Source organism: Phasianus colchicus, chromosome 15, assembly GCF_987193195.1.
Source record: "Phasianus colchicus chromosome 15, bPhaCol1.hap1.1, whole genome shotgun sequence".
NCBI classification, from domain to species: domain Eukaryota; kingdom Metazoa; phylum Chordata; class Aves; order Galliformes; family Phasianidae; genus Phasianus; species Phasianus colchicus.
The window spans coordinates 11,154,227-11,171,528 of NC_143450.1; the positions used below are offsets into that span (position 1 = coordinate 11,154,227).

The 17,302-nt window shown below is 51.0% G+C and overlaps 1 protein-coding gene across 9 annotated transcripts in view; it reads left to right on the forward strand.

The window, feature by feature from the left end:
- Positions 1-3,958: 3,958 nt before the first annotated feature.
- EBF1 (EBF transcription factor 1) overlaps positions 3,959-17,302 on the forward strand; it is a 264,071-nt gene continuing 250,727 nt past the window's right edge. For 8 of the 9 annotated variants that reach the window (XM_090150701.1, XM_031598195.2, XM_031598196.2 and 5 more), the window contains exons 1-5: positions 3,959-4,937; positions 6,185-6,341; positions 6,599-6,662; positions 6,942-6,997; positions 15,960-16,033. In XM_090150701.1, coding sequence (XP_090006827.1) covers positions 4,804-4,937; positions 6,185-6,341; positions 6,599-6,662; positions 6,942-6,997; positions 15,960-16,033 — 485 coding nt within the window. In that variant the 5' untranslated portion in view covers positions 3,959-4,803. Of the gene's footprint in view, positions 4,938-5,472; positions 5,923-6,184; positions 6,342-6,598; positions 6,663-6,941; positions 6,998-15,959; positions 16,034-17,302 lie in introns of those variants that run through there. The other variant, XM_031598198.2, reaches the window with a different exon arrangement.

Here is a 17,302-nt window from a genome sequence, read left to right on the forward strand (position 1 = left end):
GGGGTCACTCTGATTGTCGCTGTCCCAGAACTGTAACTGCTTTTGCTCACAGGCTGAATGTATTGGAGAAGAGATCCTGAGAAGGAACACAGGAGGTGCAGCGGGATGCATTCACTCTGCACAAAGATAAAGCCAGAGGGATCCCTCATTCTGAACAAAGCAGAGCCTGAACTTGAACCGTCCAAAGCTCAGAAGAGCATGTAAAGAAGTGAGTTCTTCTTTGTGTATTAAAATCTTTTTTAACCAAAGTGCTGCTATGCTGTGTTCTGGCAAAATCCCATTGGCTGTGGGTCTGCACCCAGCTCCAGCCACATCTGAGCCCCAGTGATGAGCTTCGTTCTGCTTCTGCTGAAATCATGGAGCCTTCTGGAGTTCTTTCTAGAGAAAACAGGTTTCAGAATGGTCATCAAAAGCAGTCAAACCCTGAGCAGTCAAGTCCCAGAAATAATGAATGCTGGCCAACCTGACAAGTGGCTCTTATAGCTGCGCTCCCCCGCCCGTAGGGCCGCGCTCACCCCGCGGGACCGGGGCTGGCGGTGCCCGGCGTGGCCACCAGGTGGCGCTGTAACCACGCGGCGCGGCGGCCCCGCATCGCACCCGCCCCGCCCCGCGCAGCGCCGGGGGCCGCGGGTGGCCGTGGGAGTCCGGCTCTCCTGGCCGTGCTTTCCCGGTGAGCTGCCGAGGGAGCGGAGGGCTGAGCTCCGGGGGTCCGCCCCGTGTGCCCCCGCAAGGGTTTACCGACACGGCGGGGATACGTCTGTTCCAGCTAAGGGCCGTTCCCAGGGGCAGGGGTGCAGCAGGAGGAAGTTTCTGCACGCGGTGCTCCCATCCCGGTCTCCTGCTGACGCTTCTTCACAGCAGCTGTGGAAAAGCAGGCTCTTGTCACCTTTCTGTCTGGTCCCACCTTCCCCCTGCACGCTGCTCCGCAGTCCCACGGATGAGCCCTTTTCTTTCATTCTCTGCAGGAACGAGTCGGGTAGGAGGAATGAAATGCCTCCGGTGGCCGAGCCCTCTCACCTGCCAGAGGACGTCGGGTTTGTCTGTGGCTGGGAAGTCTTCGGATCAACACGGGAGTGTGGATGTAAGAAAATATTGTGTGCAAAGCATCTTTACTGGGGAGGATGCGATGTGTGAAATGCTCTCAAGCCCTTTTCTCCACACCAGCATAAAACACAGGTAAACACTCAGCCCACAGTGCTCTGTGCCCCTCGGTCCCAGCTCAAAGCCAGAAGTTGTTTTCCCTTTCTCCCATCAGCACTGCCCCGCTGGCCATCTCCCTTCTCTGGGCAGAGCAATATGGGTCCTTTGGGTGCCTTGTCCTCTGGTGAGGGGTGTGGAGGAGGAAACGGGGCTTTTCTCTCAGCAATTCCCATTTCCAACCTCTCGTTCCCTGTGTTGGGACCTACACAGGGGAAGCAGGGCTGTTCTGTTGAGGCAGGATAGAAAACACCCAGGTTAGGGGCGAGCAGGGCGTTGGGCCCACCTGGAAGTGCTGTTGGGAAGGAGAGGCTTTCCCCTGGCAGGAGGCATTGGGATCTGCAGCCTCTCAGGGCGTTTGTGCGTCCTCTGTGGTCCCTTGTTGGGATGCCCTCCTCTTATCTCCCACAACTGTGGGTGCTGTGGCTGTGTTCCCCCCCCTCCGGCCCTGTTTTTAAGCTGTCCTTGTTGGTGAAGCAAAGGTGTGTCACATGAGTTTATGCTGTGAGGATAAAAATCCCTGTGTTGCTCATTTGGGGAGCAAGGCCCATCCCCAGCGGCAGCAGATGGCAGCTGTAGGTCTGTGCGTTCTGCTGTGTGTCATACACTGAGCACAGCTTCACCCACGGCCGTGTCCCAGCACAGGGCAGCTCTGTGGATCCAGCAGCAGGGCAGCTGTGCTCAGGCCATGGACCAGACCCAACCTGCAGAAAGTCAGAGCTGACTGCATGGGAATTCTTTGCCTAAAAGCCCCAGCATGGAGTGGTTGGCTCCTGCAGTGTGAATGGGGCACTGCAGTCTCAATGCCAGCTGCCAGCCCTCCCTGCTTTATTTTTTTGCCCATCCCTGAATTTCTCACCGTTCCCTCATTCCAGCTCTGCTTTTCTTTCACGTTCCCCTGTGGAGGTCGAGCTGGGCTTTAACCCTTTGTTGCTTGCAGCGCTGTCAGTGGCTCTGAGGCTGCCCTAAGCCCAGTGCAGCATTGCCCCCACTCTGCTGGCTCTTGGCTGGAGCTGCTGCCACATCACCAGTGCATGTGTGTGTGTCCAAGGAAGAAAGTGGGGGGAAGTTGTCCCTGTTGCTGTCTCAGTGCCGTCCCTGCCCAGCAGAGGTGCCCTCAGCCCATGTTGTGCTGCTCCTCCTTCAGCATCCAGGAAAAGGCACGGAGATGGTCCCCCATTCCCCATAACAGATTTGTGCCAACTGCTCAGAGTATCGATTCAAGCGCATTATTCCTCCCTCGGCAGCTCCCTGCCCTGGGAAAGGAGCAATCAGTGCAGGTGCAAATAGCTTTTAATTGCAAAATGTATCTCACCACGGAGGCATTTAGGCTGGATACGATACAACCGCTGCAGCAGCAGCCTGGAGAAGACCAATAAGCCGAAACGCTGCAGGGGCCAAACTGCTCCTATGCAATACCTATGGCGTAAATATTCATGCGTGGCTCTATGGCTGTGTTCCTCCACATGTCCCTGAGATGTGACACAGTAGGATTATATGAAAATTCAAATATCAGCTGCAGGGAAGGCGGAAACTTGCTTTCTGCAGCAGCTCATGCATGAGAACACAGTGCTGTGGAGATGGGGATGAGTTATGTATGGACTTCCCTACAGCAGAGGCTCAGGTGTGGCTGTCGGTGCCAGCAGTGTGCTGGCAGGGGCTGTGTGCCTGCTGCTGGGCTGGGTGTTGTAACTGAGGTTTAGTGGCCATTGCCCATGTAGCGATGTATACAGGTGGTGGGAAGAGGCTCTTATGGAGTTCTCAGAATGCCTTGGGATGCTTATGGAGCTGTGCAAGGGTATTTGTAACTGGACTCTCTGTTCTCTGGGTCAACTCTGAGGCCCTTGATCGTGCTCCGGATGGGAGTGGGTGCAGCCTGGATCCTAGGCAGCAGCAGCAGGGGCTCGGAGAGGGCACGAGGGCAGCAGGCAAAGCCACAATTAATTCAGAGTCAACCCGGCCCACTCCCGGTTCGGCATCGCCCTGCAGAAGGTGGGGAGCTGCCCCTCGTGTGGGTTACGCCACGTGCCAACACCGCAGGGGCTGCGGTTGGGGCGGCATCACCTGCAGGCTCTGCCCGGTGCCGTAACAGCCCCCGGGGGGCGGCCCCGCCCGCGGTCCGGCAGCGGAGGGGCTGCGGGGGGAGGTCGGGACGGGCACGGAGCGTTCGCCCCAGCGCTTTCCCAAAGAGGGCAGGGACTGCGAATATTACTGTTGGTATATTTCCCCCGGGGGGTTGAAGCCAACAGCGGAGTTTCTCCGCTGTCCCGTCCTAGTCGAAAACGGCGCGCTTCTCTCGCGCAGCACCGCAGCGCTGTCCGGAACGGGGCGGAACGCGGGGAGATGCGGTGGAGATTTGGGGTTTGCGGCGGCCCCGGGCCGAGCCGCTCCGCCCGTCCGGGGTCCGGCGGGGAAGTGGCTGCGGGGCAGCGGGCACGGCTGGCCGCCGGGCCGATCTGTCCGCTTCGGGCCTTCGACGGGCGGCCGAGGTGATCCCGGCGGGACCCGGCGGGCGGCCGCCGCCTCGATGAACAAAGGCGCGATCGCGTTGGGATCAATGAAGCCCGGGGGGGCTCGGGGCAACTTTCCCCCGGGCCGGCCGGAGCTCCTGGGCGGGGTATGCTAATGAGGGGGCGTGGCTCCGCCCCCGCGGCCGCGTCGCACGGGCCGCTATTGGCGGAGGGGCTGCGGAGGGAGGGAGGAGGAAGAGGTGACGCGATGCAAATGAAGGGGGGCGTGGCTTCCGAGGCCCCGCCCCCCGCCCGCCGGGGCTGCGGGGCTCGTGTTCGGCGGCGGGGACAGTCAAAGTGGCTCCCATAGGGAGAGACGGCGAGTCCGCCCGGCGCTGCGGGAGAGGGAGGGGGCGCGGGCACCGGGAGCCCCGGGGTCTCCCTCGGTCCGTCCGTCCGTCCGTCCTTCCCGCTCCCTTCCCGGCGTGCGCCCGGCTCCGGCAACTCGCTTCCTGCTCGGCTGAAAGAGGGAGGAGAGAGCGCTTCGGCTGGGAGAGAAGAAAAGAAAGAGGGAGAAAAGAAAGAAAAGAGAGAGAGGAAAAGAGAGGGGGGGGAAACTTGCCTCTCTTGTCACTGGAAAATGACACTTGATGTAGCGGAGCCCGCCGCAGCTCCCGTTCGTCCTATTGTTTCTTAAACTGCCATCCGAGATTTTTTTTTTTTTTTTTTTTTTCCTCTTGCCTGCTGCCATCCGAGGGGTGTCTTCATACAAAAGGGACTCCGAGTTCTCCTCCGGCTCTGCGAGCGCTGCCGGCAGCCCCCGGCGCCCCGCAGCCCCTCCGCGCACCCAAACAAACTGCACGCGCAGCGCCCAGCCGCGCTCCGATCGCCTCTGGATTTTTTTTTTTTAATTGTTATTATTTTATTTTTGTTTTTTTAATGTCCGTGCCTGTGTTTGCTTTCTCTGCCTTGCTTTGATTCCAGCGAGAGAGAGAAAAAAGAAAACACACACAAACAAAAAAAAAAAGAACATTTAACAGCGATTTCATCACTTTTTTTTTCTTTTTTTCTTTTTCTTTTTTTCTTTCTTTCTTTTTCTTTTTTTTTTTTTTTTTTTGTGTAAAGAAGGAAGATTTTGCGCTGTTGTTTCTGATTCATGTTTGGGATCCAGGAAAGCATCCAGCGGAGCGGGAGCAGCATGAAGGAGGAGCCCCTCGGCGCGGGGATGAACGCGGTGCGGACGTGGATGCAGGGAGCGGGCGTCCTGGACGCCAGCACGGCCGCGCAGAGGTAGGCAGCTCCGCACCGCCCCAAAGCCGCCCCGGAGCTCTGCTGCCAGCAGTGAGTTTCGCGTAGCTGTCGCCAGTTAAATATTGATTCCCCCCTCGTCCCTTAGGAAGGAGTTTTGATTAAAAAATCATCGTAGGAACAATAAAGGAAGCGGCGAGCTCTGCTAGGTGGGAATAGATTGGGTTTAGGCTCGTGTTCGCGTGGAGGAAGGAGTTTTCAAAACTATGTTGGTGCTGCTTTAGCCTTAAGATCTCCCATCGAAGCTTCCCTCCTCCGATAAGCTGCGAGTTGTGCACGGATTCTCCAAAATATATTTCTTTACTTCTCTTCCTTATCCCCGCCAGGATCAGCAGCTCCTCTCCTCCCGCCCCGATAAGCGGGGACTGTGCAGAGCTTTCCGGAGGAGAAATTTAATTCGAAGCCTCCCTGTAAAACCACTGCCGCTTATCTTAGATTTCCCCAAAAGAAATCCCTGCACCTGGGAGGTGGAGGTGATGGGGCTGCACCCGGCTCCGCTTTCTCTCTCCTTCCTCCTTCTCCCCATCCTCTTCCCCGGGGAAAGAAAAATCAGCTGCCGGCTCCGTATCCCGAGCCCTGCAGCCGGCAGCGGCTCACGAGTTCCGTGTTGACATCTCCCGCTGTCTCCCACCTCTCCCCGCACCTCTCATCCCCCCTCGGCCCTCCCCCCCCTCCATTCGGAGCTCTCTAAGGAAGGGAAAGTTCTGCAAGGACAATCCTGAAATATTTCCCGTTGTCTCCCGGGCTGCCCTCGCGGTGTTTACCCGGCGCTCCTCCGAGGGGAGGAAGGGGCTCGCAGGACTGAAACTGAAAGATAAGGCGCACGCGGGGCGCTCCGGTGACAGCTTCGAGCCGACTTTGAGAAGTGGCAGAGCATGGCGCTCCGCGGGGCAGCGCGCCGGCTGGGCTGAGCGCTGCCCGCCATGCAGGGCCGCCTGCGGGAGGGCGCTGCCCTTGGAGAGGGCCGGTGGGTGCCGCTTCGGGGTCCTGGGGGGGTTGCGGGGTGCTTCGGGGCACGGTGGGGTCGGGTCGGATCCCGGCTCTCCGCGGGGAGAGGCAGCGCCTTTTCCCCCACCAAAAAGGAAGAGCCGCGGGGCGGTTCGGGGAGAGGATGCTCGATGCCTGGGGAGCCCAAAGGGGTCCCGTGTGGCCCCGGTGTGGGACAGGGACAGAGCCTAGGGAGGCCGCGCCGTCCGGGCTGTCGCTAACCCGCGTCTTTGTGGTCCCAGCGGAGTGGGTCTGGCCCGGGCTCACTTCGAGAAGCAGCCTCCTTCCAACCTGAGGAAGTCCAACTTTTTCCACTTCGTCCTGGCTCTGTATGACCGGCAGGGGCAGCCCGTGGAGATCGAGCGCACCGCCTTCGTGGGCTTCGTGGAGAAGGAGAAGGTGGGTATCAGCGCGGTGCCCCGAACTCCTCTCTGGGGCCCTCCCCGCTCCGTTCCCCCCGAAGCCGCGGCACCGGTTCTACCCGGGAGCCCCCTCCGTCTGCGGGCATTTTGCCAGGGATGGGGGGGCCCTTCTGGTCTCTCCCCTTTGCCTGGGGGCTGCGAGCCACCTCGTCCGGCCGAGTGATGGAGAAGCTTCATACCTTACACGTATTTTTTTTGTCTTTCCTTCCCTCCTCCTCGCGTCTTTGGATTCAGGAAGCTAACAGTGAAAAGACCAACAACGGGATCCACTACCGCCTGCAGCTGCTCTACAGCAATGGTAAGGGCTGGGAGCCCCCGGTGTCAGCCCCACCGCCCCCCACCGCCACCACCACCGGCCGCCCTCCGGCCGCTCCTCGGCTGGAAAACCCCCTCGGGGCCCGAGGAGCCGCTGCTCCCATCCCCTCCGCTCCGCGCATCCCCGCGCTCGGTGCCCGGGCACAGCCCGACTGGGGCGGGCAGCTCGGGCCGAGAGAGCCCCGTCGGGTCCGAGCCCTCGGGCGAACCCCGCTACTCGGCCGCCGGCCCCGCCGCTCCTCACTGCTCTGCCTCTTTTCAGGGATCAGGACGGAACAGGACTTCTACGTTCGCCTCATCGACTCCATGACCAAGCAGGTGGGTGCTGCGGGGAGCGGCCGCGGAAAAGGGGAGCGTGTGTGTGTGTGTGTGTGTGTGTGTGTTGGGGGGGTGGGGGAAGCGGCCGTCGGGGGGGGCGAAACCCGGGTCTGGTTCGCAGCGTGAGCGGCTCCGCCGGGTTGGGGGAAGGGAACGACCGCGTTCCCCGCTCCGCACCCGGGGGAGCCGTAGGGCAGCGCTGCGAGGTCCGACCCCGGCGTCGGGGCTGCGAGGAGCCCTCGGGAGGCGGCCCGGAGCGCTCCGGAAAAATCTTGGCGACTTCCAACCAGCCCGACCCGGGGGCTATTGAGCCGCTTAATTGTAGGATTTAACCTCCCGCCCCCCCCCTCCAGCCCACCAAACGCTGCGAGCGCAGCCGCCGGGCAGGCGCTGAGGCTTCTATTTGTCCTTTCTTTATTTGCGCGACCGCCGGGTCGTTGGTTTCGAGGAGGAGCGAGAGTAAATCGTGGCGAATTTGCATGGCGGATGGGAAAAGCCCCCCGAAATGCTGCGCGGGGAGCGGCGAGAGCCGTGCTCGGCTCCGGGGAGGGCTGTAGGGCAGCAGAGCTTGTAAATGGATTAACCCTAATTGTGGGCTTGCTCTTTAGCTTTCCAAACAGAGCAGAAACGTGCGTGTGTACCTGCAAAAAATATTTCTCTGGGTGCAAAGTGGGTTTGTGCGAAGGGATCCTCTGAACAAATCGATTCTCTGTTTTAGAAATTGTTCCTCCAGTTTCTCTTCTGCTCCTGTCAGAAGCTTTTGCTCTTGTAAAACATTTCTTCTAAATAGTGGGCACGTTTTTAAACCTTTTTTTTTTTTTTCCTTTAGATGTCTTTTTTCCCCCAAATCTGTTTTACTTGAAAAAATATTTCTTAAATTTTATTTCATTTAAGAAAACCATTCTGGTTCTTGTTGATTTTTTTTTTCTTTCTTTTTTTTTTTTTATTCCCCTGCACTGATAGGAAAAGTCAGTCCCTGTATGCTCAAACCCAGTTGTCTTTAGGGAAAAAAAAAAAAAAAACTCTTGGCTTCTGCCTGGGTTTCTTTTTCTACAGCAAAACATAAAGCTCCAAGGGCTGAGTTTGTTTTAGAAAACTCTCTTTGATGGTCCCAAAACATCTTTTCCTGCTATTGAAGACTGCCTTTCAATAGAGAGAGGAAAAAAAAAAAAAAAAAAAAGAGAACTTAGAAGAATTCTACTCGACAATCCCCTGTGCATCTGAACTCTGTTAAACCATACGCTTCCAAACAGAGCCCTGTAGGAATTAAAACAACAGCAACATACCCTTATTCATAACAAACCTTGGGAAGTGTTTGCTGCCGTTCCTTGATTTTCAGGCACAAATGGGTTGGTTTGTGTCATAAGTAACAAAATCTTTCAGATAGGTGAACTCTTTTTAGTCCTTTCAGAACTTCGTGTTTCAGTGCAGAGCACAGGAGAGCGCCCATCAATAAATATTATCTTTAAATAGCTTTCCTATCGGTACGGAAATGTGAAAGCCTCAGTTCATAATCCTGTTGAAAACAGATCCCTGAACTCATGTAGAGCAATGGATTCAAAATAATTTTCTTAACAAAGGCATCTTGCATATGAAGAGTTCATCCTAAGGCGCTGTTTGACCTCTTGGTCTCTCATTATTATCGAGTCATCAGAGGGTCTTGGAAAGAAAGGGGAAAAGAAACCCTGAGATACAGTTTATTTGTAAAACATACCATGTAGCTTTAAAGCACGTTCACATGGGAAAAAAAAATCTTTCTGATTTCAGGAAGCCGTACAGAAACAAAGTTAGGAGAAATGGCAGATTTTGGGGGAAAATGCAGTGGAGTTGGGAAGTGAAGGTTTGAGAACAAAAGCTCCGAACTTGGATAAGAAAGCAGAGAGAGAAGGGATGTTTTAAACAGCCACGTTTGCTTATTAGGGTATTAGTTTCATTAAGTTCTCTAGGTGTGACTTTAATTGCTTATGAGAAATAAGGCATTGGCACGTCAAAACTGTGGCAGTGCTCATCTGTATGTTTTCAGGGGCCAGGGTCTGAAATCCCCCCCATTTCTTTTTTTCTTTTCTTTTTTTCTTTTCTTTTTTTCTTTCTCTCTTTCTTTCTCTCTTTCTTTCTCTCTTTCTTTCTCTCTTTCTTTCTCTCTTTCTTTCTCTCTTTCTTTCTCTCTTTCTTTCTCTCTTTCTTTCTCTCTTTCTTTCTCTCTTTCTTTCTCTCTTTCTTTCTCTCTTTCTTTCTCTCTTTCTTTCTCTCTTTCTTTCTCTCTTTCTTTCTCTCTTTCTTTCTCTCTTTCTTTCTCTTTCCTTCCTTCCTAAGTGAAATCATGTCAGAGTTGTGATTGCTTCAGTTGCTGAATGCTTATTAGGCATTGAAGTACAACACATGACAGAGCTCACCCAAATGTTGAATGTATCATTTATATTTTACGACAGTGAATTATATAGAACATTCTCAAGTAACTTTCAAATCATCAAACTGTAATTAAATATTGCAAAGACTGTCTGAAAATTCTTTAATTTTTAATGAAAGTTAAATATATATTGTCAGCCTACTTGAAGGTGTAGTATTTTAATGCGTGACGCTCAGAACAAATTGGATAATGAAATGATTACTTTTAAATGAAACTGTTGCAGGAGCATTCATGTTTCCGCTGGCACGGAGCTTCCCCTGCTCACACGCACACATTCACACACTCAATAATTGTGAATTCCCAGACCGAAATTGCAGCGACTCTGAGGTTTCTGGTGGCAAATTAAAAATCCCACAGAAGCAAAGCTTGAATGAGTTCAGTTCCCCAGGTCGTATGGGGATGGATCTTTATATTAAATAGATATATATTTTAAGATATGGCCAAAGCAGATTTAAATCTGTTCCCTTTGTCTCATGATTATGAATTGTGAGGTTTTACGCAGCTGTGGGTTATTAAGTAAGATAAAATAAAATCTGTTTTGCAAATCAGACCTTGATTTCTCTACATCGGGTCGCTACTCCTAGATTTAACCTAAATATCCCATTAGCAGCATACACCACAAAGCCAGGCAGGACTGCACTGCTTGCTGTAATTGTAGGTATTCCTGCTTCCACAGAGTTCTTGATCAGGACTAGTAAGGCTTTGTTGCTGTTTGTACGGTCAGCTGAAGGCCCAGCCCAGGAGCTGTGCTGTGGGCTGACAGTGGCTGTCTGTGTGTTCTATGTTCAGTGTCTGTGGGCGGCGATGGGCTGTGGGAGCAGTGCTGGGTGCTGGTGCTGCGGCCAAAGGAAGCACGTATGTCACCGACTCCATCCCAGCGCACACACAGGGTGCAGATCTCAGCTGTGCGCTCCCTCCAAGCACGAGCTCTTGTGGTGGTCCTTGGGGGACTTGGGAACGGGAAGCTCAGGCCGGGCTGGGCTGAGAACGTGCTGAACACTGTGCTGTAAATGGCCTTTGGTGGTGGCCATGGAGGAGCGCAGAGTGGGATGGTGAGGGGTCTCGCTGCATCCCCGTCATGTTAAAATTGTAAACGCTGCGCACAAATCGTTAACGTTGAGGGGAAGTTCTTTTCAGTGTCAATGCTGTCTTAATTACATTTTCTTTCATGTTATCTTGGCATCTCATTTTATGTCAGGATCACATTCCTAATGCGCTCAAAACCCCGTAAGATCCCAAACTTTATAGCTGTCGCTTTGCGTAGGGCAGCGGCTCCCGGTGCAGTCGGTCTGGCACTACGATGCTGTGTTCTGAAATTGCCTGCAAAATGTGAAATATGTCTGCTGAAATAAAGCTGGAGTTTTTAGGCAAGTCTGGGGATTTTAATGTATTTAGAGAGGAGAGGCTTTGTCAGGCGCGTTTTCATAAAGTTGAGATATTTCACGATGAGGAAGGATGGAGGAAATAAATCTGGAATACTTCTTACCCAAGCATTTTTCCTTCAGCCGTTCTCATTCATAAGATATATTGGAGGGTACTACAGCTCAGGCATCTCAGAAAGCATAAGTTTTGCAAGATAGCTGCTGTCTGTTTTTGGGTGGAAAACCATTCTGACTTGAGCTCTGGTTGCGCTTCGCCTTTTCTCAGGGCGGTAACTCTGGATGCGAGCGGGTTCTGTGTTGATGCCTGTGATGCTCTCTGCTGTGTGCAGGGGGTTGAGGAGCTGTGCTCTGCACACAGCACACGGCACAGCCCTTTGCTGGCAGCGATGTGCATGGGAAAAAAAATGTTATCAATAAGTTCGGAGGAGCCTCCGCAGACTCGGAGAAATTTCACACAAACATAAAACAAAACCTAACCCCTGTGATGGGGAAAGTTTACACTGCGCCAGATTTTAGCAGCTTTCTTGTTCCTTTGGTGAGATGTCAGAAGTGCAGGTGATTTTAATTTTCTTGTACGACGAGGAGAGGAGAAGTTTGGAATTTGCATGCATGATCAGGACCTGTGTTTGGGAAAATGTAAACTCATCACAGTGGAAAATGTGTTGTTTGGAGTCTGAGGGTGAAAACAAAGCTGAGGATTTTGGAGAGACTGCCTGAGCCAGATGGCCTGGTGCATTCCCAGTCTGGCAGCCCAACTGCTCCCTCCTGTACAATATACAGCCATTTGTTCTGGGATATTTACGCTAGAGCTGTTTCCATGTGAATGTTTGAAAACCATTAAAAATGAACATATTAGGAGAGATAAATTTATTTAATTTGTGCGAATACGTCAATAAGCGGGCTGCGTATCAAAGGCGGGGGGATAAAATAATGAGATGCCACTGAATTGTGCTCTGAGACACAGCGAGAGCTGAATGTCCTCTCCTGGGGACCCAGCGCTGCGCTGCTGTCTGTGGCGGGTGAGCAGAAATCCTGCCTGGGTGAGCAGGGAGCACTCGGGTAATTAGGGGTTAAGCACTGGGAGCCAAATAGATGTAATGCGCTGAATTCACAGCGCTTTCCGCGTGGCCATATAGCGGATAGGAGCTAATCTGCGCTGCCCCATCTGAAGTCAATTGCAGAACTCCTATTGAATTCGGTGGGGCCAGGATTTTATTTTCTCTGTGTGTGTATGTATGCATACGTCACTGCGGATCGTTTGGGTTCTGTTTTTTTTGAAAAGAGCCTCATTCTAATGAGCTTTCTCCTTTATTTCAATAAAAGATAGAGTTTGCATTGAGAAACAGAGGAGGGATTTGAAAGCGAGTGGCTTCAGCACACGCTGCTGATTTCTCTCATTCTCTGGTTTTTAAAAATCAGGGCTGTGGCACCACCGAGGAGTTTCATGGCCATGATCTCAGTCCTTCAGGACTTTCTCACCCCGCTCAGAGCACCACTGCCTGCCTGGCGCTGCGCGGCTGTTCAGCCCTCAGCTGTACCAGCGTCAGTCTGGATTTAGTCAGGAAGAGCTGAGGACAAAATCTGCGTGGATCTTTTCCCACCTTCTTCATCAACTCTTTTACTGCTTTATTCTGCCATCTTTTACTCATGAAAAAGCGACCTAAATCAGAACGGTAGCCTTGGTTTTATATTGTTCCCCTCCCTTTTGCTCTATCTTTTCTTTTTTTTTTTTTAATGAACTCTCACTGAAAAGTTTTCCGAATTGCTGGATGCACTTGTAGGCTAGGAATGAACGGGATGTGCTCAGCGCACTCATTTGTATGTGCTGGCAAGTGGTGAATTGTGTTTGATTTAACTTTTTACGCGGCGTTATGTACATAGAAGAAAGGGAGCTTTGTAATTTGACATCAGTTTTTCAGGGCCTGATTTTGAGATGAGTTTATACACGGGCAGTCGTTACTCATTGGGACTTCTGACAGAAAGGGCACTTCATTGAGAAACGGTTTACAAACGTAAGCTGAGTTTTGTGGGGAAATATTTAAGATCTCCGGGGGGAGAAGACCTGTTTTGAAAGATGAGATGCACTGAAGTCAAAGCTACAGGAGTAAATAAAAAAGAAAAACAACGTCTATAATTTTCATTTCCTTTGCTAATGTTTTGTTGTGCAACTCCGATGTGTATTTGCAGGCTTATTTTTAGCCCTGCTGTGGTCTAAGTTTATCCGCTGTAACTTTCACTTTATCTCTCATTAATGTGATCCCTATTTGACGAAGTTGTGGCGGTGTTTGGGTGATGTGGGCTCCTAACGCTGTCGCTGTGTGCCAAAGCCCCAACTTTAATTACTAGAAACGTTCGGATAGTTTTGTGAAAAGAGTATCTTTTCCAATCTTAAATATTTTCACAACAGTAACATTGCAGACCCTTCCTGTAAATATACTTCTGGTCGCTCTAAAGATGTGAAACTTTAGCAGTTCCTGTTTCCTTTTTGCAACTAATTGTAAAATTGGTGTTTTAGATCAGTGCTGTCTGAAAGATGGTAGAGGATCTATAATGCTCACAGGCGGCTGTTCGTGGAGGTGGACAGTCGGTGCTTTGCACACTCGTTTGCAAATAAATTGGGAAACAGGAATAGGAGTTGGCGGTGAGAAATGAGCTTGGCTGTTCCTTTTGCTTCCTCAAATTTCCTAGAAATTCCTGGAGGAATAGAATATGCAGAAGGACCCGCACTTAACGGTGAGAAACCACAGTGTGCATGGGTGCAATATTAGTAGTCAAATGCAAACAAAGTGAAAAGCAAATCCTTAACGCAGACGAAGGCAGAAGAATGTCATGCACGCAAAGAAGGGATCACTGATGTTAAACACAACAGACAAGGTGATTATGTACCACAGTGTTGACTCTGCCCGTTCATTATTGCTATTTAGTTGAGTTATTTAAGCGGGTACCTGGAGGTTAAGTAAGCATAGCAGCAGGAAGAGAAGAGGAAAGGAGAGAGGAGGGGGAAAAAGAAAGTAGGATTTGTGTTCTGCTCGGTCATTCCTAATGCTCCCTCCACTTCAGTGGCAACATAGACTGGGTAATTTTGTTTTAAGGTTTGAAAGCCTACGAAACATGAGTCAAATTCTGCAGCCCTCTCTTAGACGCCATGTTGTGCTGTGCCACGGTGAATGGGAATCCAGAGCAGATTATTCTTTGATTATTTGTTGATTAGGTCCAACAAAGGTGCTGAGCTTCCCCTGTCTTGGTTGAGTGGATTTGGATGCAGGGTTTTCTGGAGTCTTTCTGATGTCCCTGCTGTGACCCCATCAGCTGTGGTCCTTTGGTTCCCCAGTTTGGGCTAGAAGCTTCATCCCATCTTACAACTTAATGCACAGAAATGAGGAATTTCTGAAATAGTCGCACATCCTGACGTCTGTTGGTGCAGATCCCAGCAGTAGCTCTCGGGTATGGATGGGAGAGCAGCTCCCGATGTGACCCAGCCTGGCTCTTACTGGTGGCGGTGCTGCGAGGGTTCGGCGTGTCCCCGACACCCACTGCTGTGTCCCCTTCGTGTGGGAGCGCTGGGTTCACAGCGTGTCTCTTTCTGCTGGGACACGGGGCAGCGAAGCTCTCGGTTTTGGGGAATATTTGTAGTTAAACTGAAGTGAAACAGTTATAACTAGCGAATATAACATGGATGTTGCTGATGTTATTTGTGGAATTACTAAATAATTTTATAATGTATGAAATTCATATTGTGTCTTACTATTAAAACGATGTTAAAAATCAGCTCATGCTGCTGCAGATTTGCATGTCCCAAGAGCCATGCCTCCGCTGTAGGTGCAGCACCTCTTACCTTTAGCAGATTATATTTGCAAGGACTGCAGAAGCAGCACACAGTCCCACTACATCATATATCAAGATACTTTATTTTTTCTCATTAGTATTTTCCACGCTTCCATGTTAATATCGTCCCACTCTGTAAAATGTATTTCCTCCGCATAATACAATTAGAAAAATATCTTTTTAGTTACTAATTTACTGCTAGCTTTATAGACACCCATATCAGATGTAATTTTATCTGCAGGGTTTGTTTCCAGTTTCCTCCTCCTGCATCTGTATCTGGGAGGCTGTTGGGGTCCCACTGCAGTGCGGGGCAGAGCTGCTGCTGCTCGCAGCCTCGTCCCCCCCCAGGCTCTGCCACAGATCCCAGCTCTAGGCTGGCAGCCGGAAAGAGTTAGGAACCTCTATGCTCTCAAAATTTGCCGTTGTAAAGACAGTTTCTTTTCTGTCTTGTTTTTGCTGCCGGGGACAGCCCAGGGTAGGTGCCCAGCTGTCCGCGTTTTCTGGGGTGAGCCAGCAGAGAGAAACCAGGGCTGTGTGGGTGGGCAGAAAGCAAAAACTCTGTCCCGATCTGATGGGAGCTCTCTGGTGTGAGCAGTAACCCGGGATGTGTGTAAGGCTGATCCCTCACCGTTGCTCCGTGTCCTGCTGCTGGGAGGGCTGCAGAAATCAACCCTTCTTGCTGGGTGCATACGCTGTCCTTCCACAGCATTAACTTGAAGGATTCTCCCCGTGCTGTTTCAGAGTCAGTTTCTCAGGCTGGTTATCCATCCCTATTTGTTTTGGTGCCCTCTCACAGGGCCTGCCTCTCGCTTATTTATATCCTTGTAACTCTGGAGCTGCTCGGCATCGCAAGGCACAGGATCAGGCCCGAGTGCTTCCAGGAGCTACCAGCAAAATGCCCGGGTTGCGCAGTGTGCAGCTTTCGGAATTAAAAATGCATGAGCTCTTGCTCTGTCTCTCTTTCTCTCTCTCTTTCTTTCTTTCTTTCTTTCTTTCTTTTTTTTTTTTTTAATGAATAGAGCCCAAAGTATGCCAAGCCTTGCTGTTGTTTCTTTTTTTTTTTTTTTTTCCCTTCCTTTCTTTTAATGCTATTAGGTTTATATTTTATTCTGAATTGAAAAGAAAATTGTGGTTGTCTTGACTACTAAAAAAACCCATCCTACACACAGCTTGAGGGATGTGCAGCAGAGAGGAGGGAATTTAGCAGTTCCCAGCTCAGTTGTTCCCAAACACAGACCTCAGGCAGGTTCGGCCACTGTTGGCCCTGTGCACTCAGCGGCCACAATGCTGTTTTTTCTTTTCTCCCAATTCAACGTGACGCATGGCTAAAAATGTGTTTTCTTTCTAGGCGATAGTATATGAAGGCCAAGACAAGAACCCCGAAATGTGCCGAGTTCTGCTCACGCATGAAATAATGTGCAGGTAAGAGATACCCTGCTTCCCCCTAATTAGTGATGAGAAGATGAATCTGTCTCTCAAAATCTAGGTTGAACCTGTGGCTATTTTAGGACTTAAATTTATCTTTCTTGCATTAAACAATCCCAAAATAACACAGTCTGGTGTGTGTAATTAGCAGCAAGGTCTCTGTCGCCGCAGCAGTTTTCAATTGATAAAGAATTTTCCTTAACTGCGCTACTGGGTTGCATTTAGACCCCGTAGCCTACAAAAGTGGGCTCACCAAAATTAATAGTTAATTATAGAATTGTAGTTTTCTCTGCCCCCAATTCCCAAGCAAATGACGAAGGTTGCTCTCCCAGCAGCATGACAAAACGGTTGTTCTGGTGTTAGTTTCTGGCCTAACAGGCGGCCAGGTCTTCTCCCGCCTGCTGGGCCTAGCAGGTCATGCTTCGCCGCCCCACTGGCTGCTGTTTGTTGGTGTTCTCCAACCACACAGATCTGGCCCTCCCCATGCTCTGCTCCCCCAGAGGTGCCTGCCTGGGGCTGGCACTTAAATCTGGGACAGAGAGATGAATTCTTCTTCAGTTACTTCCTTCCCCCTTCTGCTGGCAGCGTTAGGTGAAGTCTGCTCTGCTCCCTCACAGCATCTTCTCCCATAGCCCTCAGGCACCCAGGAGAGCTTGACCTTGCAGTCTCATTAAAGTTAGTGGGTGTTTTTGCATGTCTGAAAAACTCATTTGTTACATGTTATTCGATGGCAGAAAATAATTCCCTGGTGGAAGACGAGGCATTCTTGCATAAGCTCATTGTTACAATCAGTTGTTTTAAGACTGTAAAAATGCCATTGCATGCATTGTAACTTTTACAAAACACATTTACTAAAAAGGAGTAACTTGAGGGGAAAAGCTGGTACCCACTTCTAAGAGAATAAACTTGGATGAGGGTTTCCTGGTGGGGGAGAGTCTTAGACAAAGTATTCAGATGGAAACTTCTCTGCTGGTTGATGTTTTTTCCCTTTATTCTTTGGAATCTGTGTGTTTTGTGCTTCCTAACAGCTTCTGTCTGATAAAACCCAGCTTGAGCGATGCCACTCTCCTTGCATTGCTCGTGGGGTGGAACCCCACACAACCTGCAGGATTTGGGGGACTTTAGTTGCCATATCCTATTTTTCAAGGCTACCTTGTTCAGCAGGTTTTGCTTTGGGAAACCAGAGATAACCCATTCCAGCCTCAGCTTTTTGAGAGGTCCCAAGCTGCTGCTTGCTGGGAGCTGTGGCATGGCTTTGCTGAGGAC